The 20,750-nt window shown below is 38.1% G+C and overlaps 1 protein-coding gene across 1 annotated transcript; it reads left to right on the top strand.

The window, feature by feature from the left end:
* The first annotated feature begins 8,687 nt into the window (after nucleotides 1–8,687).
* Nucleotides 8,688–11,021, top strand: LOC132562666 (mucin-2-like). The gene has a single exon (XM_060227420.1). It carries the CDS (start codon nucleotides 8,688–8,690, stop codon nucleotides 11,019–11,021), a length of 2,334 nt encoding a protein of 777 aa, XP_060083403.1.
* The last annotated feature ends 9,729 nt before the right edge of the window (nucleotides 11,022–20,750 follow it).

Raw genomic sequence — 20,750 nt, 5'->3', positions numbered from 1 at the left:
AGCTAAAAATATTATCTTGACTACATGTTTGTTACACCAAACCTAGACAGGTGTTATGTAATAGACAGGTGGTCAGTCCTGACAGGTGTTATGTTATAGACAGGTGGTCAGTCCTGACTGGTGTTATGTTATAGACAGGTGGTCAGTCCTGACAGGTGTTATGTTATAGACAGGTGGTCAGTCCTTACAGGTGTTATGTAATAGACAGGTGGTCAGTCTTGTCAGGTGATCTTTCTACACAGAATGTCAGTTTTGTCAGGAGATCTTTCCACACAGATGGTCAGTTTTGTCAGTTGGTCTACCTAGACAGGTGGTCAGTTCTGTCAGAAGGTCTGTCAAGACAGGTTGTCAGTTATGTCAGGTGGTCTGTCTAGACAGGTTTTCAGTCCTGTCTACTGTTCTATTTAGACAGGTGGTTGTTCTTGTCAGGTGGTCTATATTAAGATAGGTTGTCAGTCCTGTAATGTTTATACTTTCAGTCAGTTGCTCTCAAAGACTGCATTTATGCATCTACATATGAATATCTCTATAAGCTGATATTACTGGTTAGTCAATTGCAAAAACAGGGTTATACGAAAAAGCATTGCTAAACTGACTGTACATTATCCAAAGAGACAGTATAGTGTGATGAATTCACTTCAAAATGTTCCTCCAGACAGGAATTCAATTCCTCAAACTAACATATGGTCAGAATTTTACGATCAGCAATAATTTTATTTTTAATCTCAAAAATTTATAAAAACATGAGGTTTTTATAAAAAATTGACAAAATGAAGATTTGTCTGAATGCTCATACCTACAAGACTAATAAAAGTGGAAAGAAATATTTAATATCGTAAAATCCGGAAAAATTCTCATATTTTACTGCTGCAGGGTAATGCGATCAGCTGAAACTCTTAAAAACACCCACAATGTGAAAAAACCTGGTAGTTTGATGTCATCGGGATTCTCCTGACTGTAGTATGTACATATCTTTATAACCATGGTGACGTTGGGATGAAGTGTTAGGCACCGAGATCCACTAGTTATGCTTGAAATCCAATATTGCTGAATCTGATTAAAAGCTGAATGATATCCACTGGTATTTGTTTTGAAAATTTTCAAATGCGTAATATAGCTGAAAAATGAGTTTTCACTACTGATCCTTTTCGGTCAAAAATTTTAAAAGCAAAAAGAATTTGAAGTAAAAATTAATATTTGAACATCACAATTGTGGTACCTGTTCTCTGATAAGCCCAGTGTGCAAACAAATTCCATCAGTGGTTTGTAATTACAGGATGACTTACAACATTAATTCATAAATTTTGAAAAACAGTATGGCAGGGCTTATTACCAGACATGGGTTAAATGCTGGATAAATAAAGTTATTATGTCAAGAAAAATTTAAATACTCAGATGAAATACCTCTATCTCCATTTTTCAAATGTGTTTAAAGAAAGGCCAAGATAGAGTAAATTTGTTTGAAATATCTATCATGCATGACAAAGTGCCTCCAGAAATTGATTATTGACCCAATTACTCTTAAAACAACAGCGCAGTTATCATAATTAGGAACTCTTCAGACATGAAGACAATTATAGATGTGTCATAAACACAAATTTGTTCACAAGCAAGCATGGCGGCAAATATCAAACACCTGGCTGCAGAGTTTAACAATCTGAACATAAAACTATCATATCTGCTTCCTATGTGTCAAATTATCTCTTTTTACATTCAGGATTTGAGATTCAAATATGAACAATAATTCCGATTGGTTCATGATAAATACTTTCAATTAGTGCACAAGAAAGCATTAATGTGACATATCTATTTGGCAATAAGCCCAGGGACCAGCACAAAACCTCAAACCCAAAATCAGTGGTGCATTTAAAACTGTACAATGAAATAAACCAGTTTTTTACCCCGATGGTGGGGGGTGGGAGTTGGAGCCTAGTCACCTATTCTAAAATGGGTGCAATTACTCTACCAGGTAATTAGGTTTTAATCACAAAATAAATATTTTTGAGTCATTTTCAGTAGGAAGACAATTTTAATGTGGTTTGGTATGGGCTGACTGTAGGATGAATACTGTAAGGCATCTTAAGGGAAACTTTCTGATAAAATTGTGTATAAAATGCATCTGCAGTCTGCCTAATAATACATCTTTGATATTCATTTCTGATACAAATTCAGTATAAAATGTGATTACTCTCAGACTAAAACATCAGAGACATTTACCACAAACTTCTCACCAAGTCTCATTATTAGAAGACAATATACTCGCAGAGTAAACTACTGTTAACCACCCTATCTGTCAGGCCTGAAACACTACCTCAGGGACTCTGTACCTGATACTGTATCAACAACTATCAAGGACATTTAATTGAATCTTCACATTTTTATTCAATTTTTTGTCCATTTAGTCCATATAAATGATTGCTTTTTGTATGATAAATGTGATTGATCTTTCTCTTTGTAATCTACAGTATGAGATATAAAAATGGCATGACTATGAACTCCATCAAAGCCAAAGACAAATAACAAAATAACTTGATTATACAAGGCCAACAAACTATTGGTCACCTGTAAATAAGTCTGCCATATTCTAATGCTTTCGTTCTAGGTTTTTTAATTCTACAACTCCATAAACTCTCTACTGAAACCAAACCCAGTCATATTTTGGAAAGAAAATACAGCTCTGATCATTAAATGTCGGTAGTCATATTTCTAAGAGCTGCAGCCGCAACACAACAATTACATTTGCTTGGCCTAAGTAATTTGACCTTGTTTGATCATCATTGCTTATATGCCATTGTATGTTGCAGTTAAGAAATATATATATAGATAAGTAGAACAGACAATATGAAGATTGCAAAAAAACTCCCAAACGTATCTATACAATATTCATTGTAACTTCCGGAAAAAAAAAAAAAAAAAAAAAATTGTCTCCTCTTCCGACGAATTTATTTCAAATTATGTAAATTCCTTTGGACACATGGGAACTTTCCATGGCACATAAGGCAGATAGAGTCTATCAGACCTCGTAATTCCAGCAGCCATCTTTGGATATCAGTAATTCTGCCATTACATGGCTGGTTATCTGACGGTGGACATGGTCATATCAACCGCAATACAATTCAGCCATAAATGCTTCATTTTGAACTATGTAATCTGGAATAGGAAATGGTGAGAGCACTATAAATACCAACCCTGGAATCTCCTTAAACAGGCCGTATTAACAAGACAAACTGGATTCAACTACATATAAGTAATAATATTCAAATATATATCATATATTTTTCCTTCAATAGATTACAGTTGGGTGCTTCGTCTGTGAAGAAATTGGATTTTGCCTACTGCATAGCGTCTACCCAAAGTCGGACTCCCACAACTAAAACATTTCATGATTATATTGTTGTACAGTTTACTGTATAACTGGCTTGATAAGTTATACTCCATACCAGTTGTTAGGATACATCATTTTCATTGGAAATAAAGAGTTCTACGTAATCAATCATTTGTCTGCCATTTTACTCTGATCCTTTAAACACATTAACTCTGAATAAAACTATAAAATGTATGTTGGTCACAGAAGGTTGTTACTCTCCATTTAAGAATAGTTGTTTGGCAAGTTTCTATATATAGTAACAATGACTTTAACCTTGGAACCCTTAAGCATGAAATTCTCCAAGGTTATTATCTCTGTTGACCTTAAGTAATCGTTTTGTCAAAAGCCTTTCAGAAATGAAGGTCCTAAAGTGATGAGATTCAATTAGTTTGGGAACCGCCATGAAAGGACAGATATAACTGTATAGCACTATATGTCCCGCATAAAATACCTAGGACATAAAGAAAAGAGTATGACAGTATATTGTCATGCAAACGCCCTGAGGTTTTTTGTCTATTTGTCTATTTAAATAACAATGCTTGCATGTCTGATCTTCAATATGAGCCCAGGTCAAAGGACCAAACAGACTGTAGCCAAAAGTAAAAACATTCTGCTCTTTTTTCAACTTTTATGAAACATTTTTATTACTTTTATGACCATCAAAAGTTGACAATGTCATGCAATCAAACACATATAATCATGCCTGTGTCTCCAAAAAGATAAAAATCCAATATTTTGAGAATAGCAAGCTATAACAAAATTTATTTCCAACTTTTCACACATCTGACCTAATGAATGGACGACCAAGTCATTCACTGATACAACGTGTTTATAAATATTGCAATCCCGGTAAAATACTAACCACAATCTACTGTTCATTTGGGAGAACGTCTGCTTAGCTCAATCACTTGAGCATCTGATAAGCAAGCTGGAGGTTCCGAGTTCAAATTCTCAAGAAGGCAATGAAATAAATCAAATGATCTCTTTTACTTTCAGCAGAATATCATTCTAAATGTTGACATTGTTCACTGAGTGTAGATCCTTGAGAGTCAATGTGTGTATATGTAGATCCTTGAGAGTCACTGTGTGTATGTGTAGATCCTTGAGAATCACTGTGTGTATGTGTAGATCCTTGAGAGTCACTGTGTGTATGTGTAGATCCTGGAGAGTCACTGTGTGTATGTGTAGATCCTTGAGAGTCACTGTGTGTATGTGTAGATCCTTGAGAGTCACTGTGTGTATGTGTAGATCCTTGAGAGTCACTGTGTGTATGTGTAGATCCTTGAGAGTCACTGTGTGTATGTGTAGATCCTTGAGAGTCACTGTGTGTATGTGTAGATCCTTGAGAGTCACTGTGTGTATGTGTAGATCCTTGAGAGTCACTGTGTGTATGTGTAGATAATTGAGAGTCACTGTGTATGTGTAGATAATTGAGAGTCACTGTGTGTATGTGTAGATCCTTGAGAGTCACTGTGTGTATGTGTAGATCCTTGAGAGTCACTGTGTGTATGTGTAGATCCTTGAGAGTCACTGTGTGTATGTGTAGATAATTGAGAGTCACTGTGTATGTGTAGATAATTGAGAGTCACTGTGTGTATGTGTAGATCCTTGAGAGTCACTGTGTGTATGTGTAGATCCTGGAGAGTCACTGTGTGTATGTGTAGATAATTGAGAGTCACTGTGTGTATGTGTAGATCCTTGAGAGTCACTGTGTGTATGTGTAGATAATTGAGAGTCACTGTGTGTATGTGTAGATCCTTGAGAGTCACTGTGTGTATGTGTTGATCCTTGAGAATCACTGTGTGTATGTGTTGATCCTTGAGAGTCACTGTGTGTATGTGTAGATCCTTGAGAGTCACTGTGTGTATGTGTAGATCCTTGAGAGTCACTGTGTGTATGTGTAGATCCTTGAGAGTCACTGTGTGTATGTGTAGATCCTTGAGAATCACTGTGTGTATGTGTAGATCCTTGAGAGTAAATTTTTGACTCCCAAAAATGATTCAAGGGATATGTTTCGTTCATATATGTTTTGACTCTTAAGATTTTACAATTCAGCTCTTGAAATCATCAAGTTTAAAGGTGAACTGAATACTCAAGAATCATGTACCATGGCTTGTTTGTGTTTCTGGTTCAGTTCATTTTAAAAAAAATGAGAGTCATGTGAAAATGTTGAACAGCATGAATTTTTTTATTATCTTTAGAGCACTATAGTGTGACCAAAAGTGTCTAAAGCATTGTGAATAACCAGTAAGTAAACAGTAGCTGTTTGTATTCCTCACAAATCAATCCCTAATCTACAAAATCACCAATCAGTTATTTAGCAGGAAAAATAGAAATCTTGATGTTACCGAATCACCAGTGACAGAAACATTCTACAAACCCTTGTGATGATTCATACATTCATAAAGAAACCTAGAACACATTCCAGTAAGAAATATTGGGAAGAGTTTTACTGTTATGGCCCGTTTTGAAACCCTAAACACCCTAAGGCCGGTCATATACACTAAAGACTGTTTGCTGATTCTATTTTGTGTCATATTTGTCACTCTGATTCGGCTGTCTGGCATTCACAGTCAATTTTCTAATCCTTCTGTTGTCTCAAGTCCCATATGTGTATTATACCATGTAAACCAGTAAGTCCTGGCCACTCATTGTGGTCACTTTGGTCGTAGACAGAATGACCTTGATTAACAGCGCATTTAGGACCTATCTGGACATTTCTGACCAATTCCAAAGTAAGCCCAGAAATCCCAGGACTGAGGACAAACTGACCTCATCAACAACCCAGTAAATTCATGCTAACTCTCATTTATGTATATCATTTGAATAAATAGATATTAGTCATACATGTGATGTCAGCCCCATTATAGTTAAATATGATAAAGTTTTGATAGGTTGAAATGATTGTGCAAATTGACAGTGAACACAACATTAACACCATAACACACATGTGATGTCAGCCCTATTATAGTTAAATATGATAAAGTTTTGATAGGTTGAAATGATTGTGCAAATTGACAGTGAACACAACATTAACACCATAACACACATGTGATGTCAGCCCTATTATAGTTAAATATGATAAAGTTTTGATAGGTTGAAATGATTGAACAAATTGACAGCGAACACAACATTGACACCATAACATACATGTGATGTTAATAGAGATAGCTTAAGGAAGATGAAATAGCAAATTGAAAAAAAACAGTGCAAGCCTTATGTGATGTTCATATGAAGAGAAATCTTAAGGACTACAGGGAAACATTGAAGTCTTTACATAAAATTACCAACCAAAGCCTGATTAATATGTTAAAGAATGTAATCCCAAAGAGGATGTGAACTTGACTGATAATAAATTTGTCGTTCTAAATATCAAGAGGCCCAATGGCCTGTATATTCAAATGCTCTCCAGCTTATACTAATGAATGATTGAATACAGTTTTGTGTGGATTCCAACATATTGCCCGTTTTTGACGGTAAAACACTGTATATAGCAGATAAAATAATATATAGTCAGTTTCTCTAGGTTATTAAGGAAAGATTGTAACATATTCAATACCTTCAAAAAAGCTCATTCATCACAACAAATTTAGAAGCCCTTCATCCCAGCATGTCAGAAGTATATTGTATCATGACCCTAAGCATCTTGGTTATTGAGAAAGTTTGAACACCTTTGACCCTGTGACCTTGAAAGAATATCAAGGTCGTTCATTCACCTGGTCACCAATGCAAGTTTTTATTCTATCTAGCAGAAAAATGTTCCCTTATGACAGGTTTTAATCAAATGACAATTACTTTATCAAGACAGGCCCTCTTCAGGATGATCTCTCTGAAGACCTACATTTCCGGTAGGAAAACTAATGGTCTCATTGATACTAACAGCCTATTTCCAGTCAGCCAAGGTCAGATATTGCCTGAAGCACAGTAAACACTTTACGCCAGCATGAATGGAGTATAGTAAATGTAATTTCATTGATAAATCATTTCTTATCCTTATGAATGGAATTATAATATCTGACCATCACAGGGGGCCATGAAGAGGAAGCATGACTAATCTATCACAGTAATAGTCAACAGTGATCACCCTTATCCTGCTGTGTGTGATCGTTAAATATCAGTACTGCCCTTACAATGTCATCATCACTTCTGAATACCATGAAAAAAGAGGTTTCATTAGGATTTCATTTTTATTGATTTTATGGAAACAGATAATCATGAACTGAGATATACTCGAATCAAAAGATGTGACAAAGTTTTGTGAGCACAATTATCAATGAAATCATATGCCCACAAAAAAAAAACAGCAATTTTTCAGAAACTATAAAATTGGTGAGCCGGAACTTCATGTCTTATTTCAAGGTAAGAACTACAGAGAGTCAAATTTTCAAATGACCACAGTATTTCTTCAAGCTTCAACAAATCTGTTAACGTTGATAAAAATCTTACTATATGCTGGCACCTGAAGGTCATCTGGCTGACAGCTCAATTTTTTACTCATGAACAAATTTCAAGTCCCTGAATCAGGATTACAGTCCTCCAGTCAGGACTCCTTACAGTCCTTCAGTCAGGACACCTTACAGTCCTCCAGTCAGGACTCCTTACAGTCCTCCAGTCAACATGAGTCAGGACTCCTTACAGTATTTCCTTCAAGTCCTTCAGGACAAATCCTTCAGTCAGGACACCTTACAGTCCTCCAGAGGACTACAAAGTCAGGACACCTCTTACTTACAGTCCTCCAGTCAGGACTCCTCACAGTCCTTCAGTCAGGACACATTACAGTCCTTCAGTCAGGACACCTGACAGTCCTCCAGTCAGGACTCACAGTCCTCCAGTCAGGACTTTACAGTCCTTCAGTCAGGAACAAATTTACAGTCCTTCAGTCAGGACACCTTACAGTCCTCCAGTCAGGACACCTTACAGTCCTCCAGTCAGGACGCCTTACAGTCCTCCAGTCAGGACTCCTTACAGTCCTTCACTCAGGATTACATAGTCCTCCAGTCAGGACACCTTACAGTCCTCCAGTCAGGACTCCTTACAGTCCTTCAGTCAGGACTCCTTACAGTCCTCCAGTCAGGACTCCTTACAGTCCTCCAGTCAGGATTACATAGTCCTTCAGTCAGGACACCTTACAGTCCTCCAGTCAGGACTCCTTACAGTCCTTCAGTCAGGACTCCTTACAGTCCTCCAGTCAGGACTCCTTACAGTCCTTCAGTCAGGACTCCTTACAGTCCTCCAGTCAGGACTCCTTACAGTCCTCCAGTCAGGACACCTCAGGACACATAACAGTACTCCAGTCAGGACTCCTTACAGTCCTCCAGTCATGACTCCCCACAGTCCTCCAGTCAGGACTCCTTACAGTCCTTCAGTCAGGACTCCTTACAGTCCTCCAGTCAGGACTCCTTCCTTCAGTCAGGACAGTCCTTCAGTCAGGTCCTCCAGTCAGGACTTACAGTCCTTCAGTCAGGACACAGTCCTCCAGTCAGGACACCTTACAGTCCTTCAGTCCTTACAGTCCTTCAGTCAGGATTACATAGTCCTTCAGTCAGGACTCCTTACAGTCCTCCAGTCAGGACACCTTACAGTCCTCCAGTCAGGACACCTTACAGTCCTTCAGTCAGGATTACATAGTCCTTCAGTCAGGACTCCTTACAGTCCTCCAGTCAGGACTCCTTACAGTCCTTCAGTCAGGACACCTTACAGTCCTCCAGTCAGGACACCTTACAGTCCTCCAGTCAGGACACCTTACAGTCCTCCAGTCAGGACTCCTTACAGTCCTCCAGTCAGGACTCCTTACAGTCCTTCAGTTAGGACTCCTTACAGTCCTCCAGTCAGGACACCTCACAGTCCTCCAGTCAGGACACCTTACAGTCCTCCAGTCAGGACTCCTTACAGACCTTCAGTCAGGACACCTCACAGTCTTTCAGTCAGGACTCCTTACAGTCCTCCAGTCAGGACACCTTACAGTCCTCCAGTCAGGACTCCTTACAGTCCTTCAGTCAGGACACCTTACCCTTCAGTCAGGACTCCTTACACAGGACACCTTACAGTCTCCTTCAGTCCTCCTTACAGTCCTTACAGTCCTCCAGTCAGGACTCCTTACAGTCCTCCAGTCAGGACTCCTCACAGTCCTCCAGTCAGGACTCCTCACAGTCCTTCAGTCAGGACTCCTTACAGTCCTTCAGTCAGGACACCTTACAGTTCTTCAGTCAGGACTCCTCACAGTCCTCCAGTCAGGACTCCTCACAGTCCTTCAGTCAGGACTCCTTACAGTCTTCCAGTCAGGACTCCTTACAGTCTTCCAGTCAGGACTCCTTACAGTCCTTCAGTCAGGACACCTTACAGTCCTCCAGTACAGTCCTTCAGTCAGGACTCCTCCAGTCAGGACTCCTTACAGTCCTCCAGTCAGGACTCCTTACAGTCCTCCAGTCAGGACTCCTTACAGTCCTTCAGTCAGGACTCCTTACAGTCCTTCAGTCAGGACTCCTTACAGTCCTCCAGTCAGGACTCCTTACAGTCCTTCAGTCAGGACACCTTACAGTCCTCCTTACAGTCCTCCAGTCAGGACTCCCCACAGTCCTCCAGTCAGGACTCCTTACAGTCCTTCAGTCAGGACTCCTTACAGTCCTCCAGTCAGGACTCCTTACAGTCCTTCAGTCAGGACACCTTACAGTCCTCCTTAGAGTCCTTCAGTCAGGACTCCTTACAGTCCTCCAGTCAGGACTCCTTACAGTCCTCCAGTCAGGACTCCTCACAGTCCTTCAGTCAGGACTCCTTACAGTCCTCCAGTCAGGACTCCTTACAGTCCTCCAGTCAGGACTCCTTACAGTCCTCCAGTCAGGACTCCTTACAGTCCTTCAGTCAGGACTCCTTACAGTCTTCCAGTCAGGACTCCTTACAGTCTTCCAGTCAGGACTCCTTACAGTCCTCCAGTCAGGACTCCTTACAGTCTTCCAGTCAGGACTCCTTACAGTCCTTCAGTCAGGACACCTTACAGTCCTCCAGTCAGGACTCCTTACAGTCCTCCAGTCAGGACTCCTTACAGTCTTTCAGTCAGGACTCCTTACAGTCTTCCAGTCAGGACTCCTTACAGTCCTTCAGTCAGGACTCCTTACAGTCCTCCAGTCAGGACTCCTTACAGTCCTCCAGTCAGGACTCCTCACAGTCCTCCAGTCAGGACTCCTTACAGTCCTCCAGTCAGGACTCCTCACAGTCTTCCAGTCAGGACTCCTCACAGTCCTCCAGTCAGGACACCTCACAGTCCTCCAGTCAGGACTCCTTACAGTCCTCCAGTCAGGACTCCTTACAGTCCTCCAGTCAGGACTCCTCACAGTCCTTCAGTCAGGACTCCTTACAGTCCTCCAGTCAGGACTCCTTACAGTCCTTCAGTCAGGACACCTTACAGTCCTCCAGTCAGGACACCTTACAGTCCTCCAGTCAGGACTCCTTACAGTCCTTCAGTCAGGACACCTTACAGTCCTCCAGTCAGGACTCCTTACAGTCCTCCAGTCAGGACACCTTACAGTCCTCCAGTCAGGACTCCTTACAGTCCTCCAGTCAGGACTCCTTACAGTCCTCCAGTCAGGACACCTTACAGTCCTTCAGTCAGGACATTTGTTTGTGTTATCTGCTTTCTCATCTTTTAAATCCAAAATGAAATGCTAACAAATGGTATTTCAGAATCCCACAACAAGGTCAACACAGTTTATTGTCGAGTATCTCTCCACCAAACAGTTCTGGTTTATACTAACTTGTACTAAACACTGCTGAGTATTCCCACGTAATTCAATGTAGCAGATGACATTACTGATGAATTGTGATGTCAGTGAACCTATCAGGATAATGACCAATCAGTGATGACGTAACATCATGTGTAGGCAGAGCAGTTCCAAGCTGGTAACTTCATTGACTTAATGCCTGCAGGCTATACAGGAAGCCAGAGTTAAGTTACAATTCAAATTAAATGAAAATTGACTCAGTACAATATTTTTCAAATTTAGTGCATAACAAATATGTTATATTCAAAATTAGCATGAAATGAAATTCAAGACTTCTCTCTTTATTGTTAACGTATTTCAACCTAATAGTACTTTCATTGAAAAGATAGAGGATCGGCTTTCCAGATCAATAACAGAAATGACCGTCTCACTATGTGGTCTGTCTCGAGCCTATTGTAATGGTCAGAGGTATTATGTGACCATCATTAGCTTAACAACTCAGTAATGCAGAAGCTGTAAATGAAATCTTCTCCTATAATCAGATTAATTCATTGCTAAAAGCTAAGATTCTGCTAAGTAAGAATAAAACACGATAAGTTAGGCATCAGCTGGAACCGAACATAGGATTTTACACCACAGAGAGTAAATTACTGCATGTATATAATGTATTTCTTATCTATAGAAATTAATTGTCTTCTATTTAATAAACTATCAGTTAAGCCTATATCAGTCAGTTTTTAAAAAGTTTAATTTTTTTTTTTTTTTTTAATGTGTTGTGAAAAAATTGTACACACATCCATTTGATCACAGACATTTGGGTGGTCTGGTGGCGCAATGGTATTACACACTCGCCTTTCACCTCGCTGTCGGGGGTTTGTTGCCCAGAATTGACGTGGAAAGGCACAGGGTCACCTGCCCGACCAGGTGGGTTTTCCCCGCGTACTCCAGTTTCCTCCCACAGTAAGACCCCTCACACACTTCCATCTGGGACAACAAGAGTGATTGATAAAAGTTGGAAAAAAACTTGTTCCACAATTGTTGTAAAATGAATGAAGTATATGATTATGATCACAGATTGTGTGGAAGAACAGGAGAATCCCTGACTAAATATGCTGAATTCATCTTTATACTTCCTTCATCCTTAAAGACCAAAGCAAACTCAACGGCTTTATGATGACCTGAGTCTTCACTGACCAGGGATGTAACAACTTTAAGGTCATACTGTATAGTTTCTAATAACAATACCTGACAATGTGATGTTACTAAAACTACCTACATTGTAGATCTAACACAACCAAAATTTAAGAACATAAGTCTTATTTCGTCATGAATATAATAACACTTACCACCTTGGAGGCCACATTAAAAAGGAAACTTTCTATGATTTTCATGACAGTATTAGTTTTAAAATTCTATTCCGACGTTTTAATCATTAATGAAATCTACGTTATAGAAAAATACCCTTTCTAAATTCTTTCTTTTAATTTTTTCCATGTGAATCACATAACATTATATGGAATCTGTAAATATCATACACATATTTCCAGTCACCATCATCATGGAGCCTCCACAACAACAGACAATGCACTTTCAAAGCAAACCAAACGTATTTGAATCATAAGACACAGCCAACAGCACAATGCTCTATAGTCTTTCAGAATTCCATTGAAGACTATTACACTGATATAAAATGGACATGAGCAAGTCTACCTTGAGTCGATTTGGCTATGGTTACAGCTGTGTATGTTTTAGTACCATGCAAAGGCTATCTGTCAGGAGCCACGCGATACGAAAAGCTACCGGATGTCTGTCTGAACAGGCCTATACAAAAGTGCACATCTGACAATATTGTGTGACAATAAAGGCATTATCAATCGGAACTCTCCTCTCTATTGTGGAGGTGAGAAATGAAGCAAGATTTGTGTGTTTTGTTTATAGTAAGGTATAAATGAAACAGCTAAGTCTTGGAATTCTCACAGTACTTGTGAACAATAACAATGAATATGTGCAGCATCCTTTACTTCTTGTCAAAGTTTACATCACTGTGTATTATGTACTACAACTGGAGTCAGGCAGTGCCAAAGAAGAGCAAAACATACATGCACAACATTCTTGGTTGAAAGAAAATAAAACACCAATATCTTTTTATTAACTGGTTAGTGCTTCAAGAAATAAAGAAAGACCCTCCCATTATTCTGACATTTTGTGTGATTGTGTATGTAGAAATTGTGATATCATGATATTGGTTGACATTATACCCCAGGTACTTTTGAATTATGCCGATTTCATTTGTGTAAAATCTTCTCTGTGGGTAGTAAAAATTGAAAGTAAGACTGACGAATTCAGGAAAGTGAAATTGTTGTTGTTGTAGTTTTGGCTCATATTAGCTACAGGTAAAGTGCAAAGCATCTATACTCCATGCCTTTCATTTCCAGATACTCCATGCCTTTCATTTCCAGATTCTCCATGCCTTTCATTTCCAGATTCTCCATGCCTTTCATTTCCAGATGCTACATGCCTTTCATTTCCAGATACCCCATGTCTTTCATTTCCAGATACATCATGCCTTTCATTTCTGGATACTCCATGCCTTTCATTTCCAGATTCTCCATGCCTTTCATTTCCAGATACCCCATGCCTTTCATTTCCAGATACATCATGCCTTTCATTTCTGGATACTCCATGCCTTTCATTTCCAGATTCTCCATGCCTTTCATTTCCAGATACTCCATGCCTTTCATTTCTGGATACTCCATGCCTTTCATTTCCGGATACTCCATGCCTTTCATTTCCGGATACTCCATGCCTTTCATTTCCGGATACTCCATGCCTTTCATTTCCAGATACTCCATGCCTTTCATTTCCGGATACTCCATGCCTTTCATTTCCAGATACTCCATGCCTTTCATTTCTGGATACTCCATGCCTTTCATTTCTGGATACTCCATGCCTTTCATTTCCAGATACTCCATGCCTTTCATTTCTGGATACTCCATGCCTTTCATTTCTGGATACTCCATGCCTTTCATTTCCAGATACTCCATGCCTTTCATTTCCAGATACCCCATGCCTTTCATTTCTGGATACTCCATGCCTTTCATTTCTGGATACTCCATGCCTTTCATTTCCAGATACCCCATGCCTTTCATTTCTGGATACTCCATGCCTTTCATTTCTTATCCCTTTCATTTCTGGATACTCCATGCCTTTCATTTCCAGATACTCCATGCCTTTCATTTCCAGATACTCCATGCCTTTCATTTCCGGATACTCCATGCCTTTCATTTCCGGATACTCCATGCCTTTCATTTCCAGATACTCCATGCCTTTCATTTCTGGATACTCCATGCCTTTCATTTCCAGATACTCCATGCCTTTCATTTCCAGATACTCCATGCCTTTCATTTCTGGATACTCCATGCCTTTCATTTCCAGATACTCCATGCCTTTCATTTCCAGATACTCCATGCCTTTCATTTCCAGATACTCCATGCCTTTCATTTCTGGATACTCCATGCCTTTCATTTCCAGATACTCCATGCCTTTCATTTCCAGATACTCCATGCCTTTCATTTCCAGATACTCCATGCCTTTCATTTCTGGATACTCCATGCCTTTCATTTCCAGATACTCCATGCCTTTCATTTCCAGATACTCCATGCCTTTCATTTCTGGATACTCCATGCCTTTCATTTCCAGATACTCCATGCCTTTCATTTCTGGATACTCCATGCCTTTCATTTCTGGATACTCCATGCCTTTCATTTCCAGATACTCCATGCCTTTCATTTCCAGATACTCCATGCCTTTCATTTCTGGATACTCCATGCCTTTCATTTCCAGATACTCCATGCCTTTCATTTCCAGATACTCCATGCCTTTCATTTCCAGATACTCCATGCCTTTCATTTCTGGATACTCCATGCCTTTCATTTCCAGATACTCCATGCCTTTCATTTCCAGATACTCCATGCCTTTCATTTCTGGATACTCCATGCCTTTCATTTCCAGATACTCCATGCCTTTCATTTCTGGATACTCCATGCCTTTCATTTCTGGATACTCCATGCCTTTCATTTCTGGATACTCCATGCCTTTCATTTCCAGATACTCCATGCCTTTCATTTCCAGATACTCCATGCCTTTCATTTCCAGATACTCCATGCCTTTCATTTCCAGATACTCCATGCCTTTCATTTCCAGATACTCCATGCCTTTCATTTCTGGATACTCCATGCCTTTCATTTCCAGATACTCCATGCCTTTCATTTCCAGATACTCCATGCCTTTCATTTCTGGATACTCCATGCCTTTCATTTCCAGATACTCCATGCCTTTCATTTCTGGATACTCCATGCCTTTCATTTCTGGATACTCCATGCCTTTCATTTCTGGATACTCCATGCCTTTCATTTCCAGATACTCCATGCCTTTCATTTCTGGATACTCCATGCCTTTCATTTCCAGATACTCCATGCCTTTCATTTCTGGATACTCCATGCCTTTCATTTCTGGATACTCCATGCCTTTCATTTCCAGATACTCCATGCCTTTCATTTCCAGATACTCCATGCCTTTCATTTCTGGATACTCCATGCCTTTCATTTCTGGATACTCCATGCCTTTCATTTCTGGATACTCCATGCCTTTCATTTCCAGATACTCCATGCCTTTCATTTCTGGATACTCCATGCCTTTCATTTCCAGATACTCCATGCCTTTCATTTCCAGATACTCCATGCCTTTCATTTCTGGATACTCCATGCCTTTCATTTCCAGATACTCCATGCCTTTCATTTCCAGATACTCCATGCCTTTCATTTCTGGATACTCCATGCCTTTCATTTCCAGATACTCCATGCCTTTCATTTCTGGATACTCCATGCCTTTCATTTCCAGATACTCCATGCCTTTCATTTCTGGATACTCCATGCCTTTCATTTCTGGATACTCCATGCCTTTCATTTCTGGATACTCCATGCCTTTCATTTCTGGATACTCCATGCCTTTCATTTCCAGATACTCCATGCCTTTCATTTCCAGATACCAGAGAGAATTTTTCTCAGATGGATTAAGTCCTAGGATCTTATCTTGTTTACAGCTTTGCTTGAGACCTTATTAAATGTACATCAGGTCTACAATGGCTTTTAGCCTGTTAAATTCTAAACTCTGGCCAATTTGATGAGTCATCCTTAAAAATAATTTTTATATCCTTAAATTTTTTTGTTTTGTTTTCCCAACCATCAACAGAATAAGAATCTTCTCAATATTCATTCTGCCGCTGGTTTTTTCCATTTCTAGATAATTAATGTGTGCTTTCTATATTAACACACACCTTTGTGCTCTAATGTACAAACAAGTTTAAAACTTTATCATTTTGCTATCATGAACCAGTTTTCGTTTGATGTTTCTGCCCAAGTATCATTTTATCAACAAGAAACAAAAGAGTGTTATTAAGGGCCCTATTAATGAATGCTGTAAATTGAAATAATGTGTTTTACTAACAACAGAGCAAACAGCATAATATCACCTAATACAAGGAGTTAATACCAGAGAAAATACCTCAATTTTCCTCAATATTAACCTTAGACAGGAACAATCTCTGACTGTGTGTTAATGGGCTGTACACTTTCTGACAGAATCAAATCTGAGATCCTACAGGGATCCTTACAAAATTTCAAGGATAAAACAAAACTGACAATAAAATTTGTTTATTTATTTTTTTTTTTATCCAACCAAAGAAACATTGGAAAAGAAAAGAAAAAAAATATAACTGTAACTATAAGGCACAGGATAGCCATTACTTTCTACTCCCAACACACATTACACATCAGGGTCATAGACACAGCTTCAGTATTATACTCCCAACACACATTACACATCAGGGTCATAGACACAGCTTCAGTATTATACTCCCAACACACATTACACATCAGGGTCATAGACACAGCTTCAGTATTATACTCCCAACACCCATTACACATCAGGGTCATAGACACAGCAGCTTTAGTATTATACTCCCAACACCCATTACACATCAGGGTCATAGACACAGCAGCTTTAGTATTATACTCCCAGTACAGTATAAAATACTCACCATCTATCCTGGATACTGACATAGCATTTATAATCTTTAGATCAATATGTTGGAATACCAAAGCTGTAAGAATTTACAAACCAATCTAAGACCAATGTGTTGGAATACCAAAGCTGTTAGAATTTACAAACCAATCTAAGACCAATGTGTTGGAATACCAAAGCTGTTAGAATTTACAAACCAATCTAAGACCAATGTGTTGGAATACCAAAGCTGTTAGAATTTACAAACCAATCTAAGACCAATGTGTTGGAATACCAAAGCTGTTAGAATTTACAAACCAATCTAAGACCAATGTGTTGGAATACCAAAGCTGTTAGAATTTACAAACCAATCTAAGACCAATGTGTTGGAATACCAAAGCTGTTAGAATTTACAAACCAATCTAAGACCAGTGTGTTGGAATACCAAAACTGTTAGAATTTACAAACCAATCTAAGACCAGTGTGTTGGAATACCAAAGTTGTTAGAATTTACAAACCAATCTAAGACCAATGTGTTGGAATACCAAAGCTGTTAGAATTTACAAACCAATCTAAGACCAATGTGTTGGAATACCAAAGCTGTTAGAATTTACAAACCAATCTAAGACCAATGTGTTGGAATACCAAAGCTGTTAGAATTTACAAACCAATCTAAGACCAATGTGTTGGAATACCAAAGCTGTTAGAATTTACAAACCAATCTAAGACCAATGTGTTGGAATACCAAAGCTGTTAGAATTTACAAACCAATCTAAGACCAATGTGTTGGAATACCAAAGCTGTTAGAATTTACAAACCAATCTAAGACCAATATGTTGGAATACCAAAGCTGTTAGAATTTACAAACCAATCTAAGACCAGTGTGTTGGAATACCAAAACTGTTAGAATTTACAAACCAATCTAAGACCAGTGTGTTGGAATACCAAAGCTGTTAGAATTTACAAACCAATCTAAGACCAATATGTTGGAATACCAAAGCTGTTAGAATTTACAAACCAATCTAAGACCAATATGTTGGAATACCAAAGCTGTTAGAATTTACAAACCAATCTAAGACCAATATGTTGGAATACCAAAGCTGGATGCCGAGGTTCATACATTACACTTAAATTCTCCATTACAATGAAATAAGAATTCCACAAAAAATATTCCTGATCCTGTTTTTAGGTATGTAGCGTTTAGTTGAACATATGGTTTAAGAGTATGCAAGCCAGAACTTTTATGCCATAGAGACAAATTTCTCAAATACAAGTAAACACACAAAAAATTATACAAGATAACTCTGTGCAATCACTTAACAACTTAATGGAAGATATTCAATAAATTTCAAAAACATGTTCCATTTCTCAAGCAGGCAATAAAATTTCCAATGTAAAACTACTTTTTTGGTGACTGAACATTACATCTAGAAGAACTACTTACAACAATACATAACAATCTCTAAGGTAACCGTCTGGAGAACATGGTAAACCAATCCAATTTTATTTTCTACCTATTCATTATTTTAATTGTTAATTATGTTTCACTTGAGGTGTACAAGCTTCTATACAAACAAACTCATCTACACTTAAACTGTAAATTACAAGAACAACTTTGCTATAGAATCTTATTGCTTTTACATGTATTTATAGATACTCAGAATGAACAATGTAAACTTAAAGAGGCAAGTGGCCTGTAATACTGTGATATCTACAGTAGTCCAGGCTTGTTGCTCTTTTCCTCCACTATAGCACATCTTCTCCAAAAAGTTCCACAATTATTAAGATTAATATGAATTATAAACAAAAGAAACAGTACAACTAATGGATGCTCCCCAAATAAACGACACTTTCAAAAGTGCTAATTTAGACAATATTTAACTATAAAAAATAACTAAGGCCAATAACTCCTAAATTGTGAAAAAGAGAGTTATGGTTCTTGTATACTGCACTTCTCCTTATAGAAATCTTTCTACTTTCGAAATTTCATGTTGATGCCTCTTATAATTTTTTGTGATATGCTCCGGACAAAATTATGATGGACGGGCAGACAAAGCGGCAACTATATTCTCTCCCTTCTGCAAATGTTTCAAGGGAGATAACACTTTCACATATATCAATCGCATTCAGATGCATTTCATTTCAAGATAAATGATATATATTGTATCTTACATATATACTGTAATTCTATAAGACCTGTCCATTCCATATCATTAAGCCATCATTTAAAGGGATCACCTTTTTACATATAATCACCAAACTCCAGAGTTCTACTTTTCCCCTTGTCAATTTTAATATGCCAACTTTATGCGATTCCAAGCAACAGGAAAAGCATTGATTTTTCTCATTTCTACAAAGTGATATTAGAATCCGATGATTTTTGAGATTATGAATAAATTGAGATTTGATGTACTGATGATTTATGACAATAACGAGGATTCTTTCTCTGAAATTGGAGCGTATGGCAATTTACGTGATAATCGTTCAATGATAGTACATGGTACAAACATTCGTAAATTCTTCATAAAAAACATTTGTTGTGTTTTAAACTGGCAATTTAATGACCCCCAAAGTGTTCTTAATGTTTGTTATTGTTTTCAAATGTTTTCAAAATCAGAACAGCTGTGGTTCTGTAAAAGTTCATATAGGGGTATATATATATATATATATAAGCTATTGAGGACATTTCAGTAAAGTTGATGGTAACAATTAATGTTAAACTTTCTTTTCCTTTCTTTCTTTTTTTTTTTTGTAAGATTTATAAACATGGACAGAAGGTACCTCAGACACATATGTTGGGAGTTGAATGTTTTCAGACAAAATTGCCTTAATTAGACCAGAGGAGCTAAAACAGAATCAACACCTAATGTTTTGAAGAAATAATAAATGAACACAGTAAAAAGTTTCATTAATTACAAACTCTAATTTGTCATGCAGCTCGTTAATCTTTGGTATTAGCGTCATCCGTGTTACATGGACAGATAACCACATTTCACAGCAGACAAACATGTCAAACATTTCATTTTTCCAAAAAGAAATGTTCTACAATTATGTCCTGAATTTCAAGCTCTACAGAGTATTTGTAGAAATAATGTTTTAGAATCATTTCCGCTGTAAATATTCTAGACCTTCACATTCAGAGAACTTTAGATGTCCTAGTTATGTTCTGTCTGGTTCAGATGTCTAGAATGATGTTATGCAGGGGTTGAGTCACTCTCCACCAACAGCTAGAACATAAAACCTTATACAGACGGCCAAAATCAACAACCACAATTTAAAAAGTAGTAATGGCGGAAGCAAGGACAGCCATGATTTAATAGAAACTATTAACTTCAGTTATTATGAATAACTTTTGGTTTAGCCGGGCAAAAGGCCTTGGACAACTCTAATCCGCCATAACGTTAAGACCTGTAGCTTTGAGCTTCAGTCAGATTTTCCAGCGTAATGGCCTTTTCAACCAAGTTGTAAACTCTTAAAAAATATATACATTATGAATAGTCCAATGGTTTAGGATACATCATGGTAATTTGTCTTAGAATATCATAACGTTTCATTTCTGTTGTGAATTTTAAGTTCCCTCAAGAGAGATACAAAATACTGTTCGTTGT

Source organism: Ylistrum balloti, unplaced genomic scaffold (genome assembly GCF_031769215.1).
Source record: "Ylistrum balloti isolate Yb309-2 unplaced genomic scaffold, AGI_CSIRO_Ybal_v1 Utg371478, whole genome shotgun sequence".
NCBI lineage: Eukaryota > Metazoa > Mollusca > Bivalvia > Pectinida > Pectinidae > Ylistrum > Ylistrum balloti.
Note: the sequence above shows the minus strand (reverse complement) of the source record. Positions and strands in the feature narration are given on the sequence as shown.

Bases quoted from the DNA above. Each gene is read 5' to 3' on its own strand.
- LOC132562666 (XM_060227420.1), top strand. From the start codon at position 8,688: ATGACTCCCCACAGTCCTCCAGTCAGGACTCCTTACAGTCCTTCAGTC.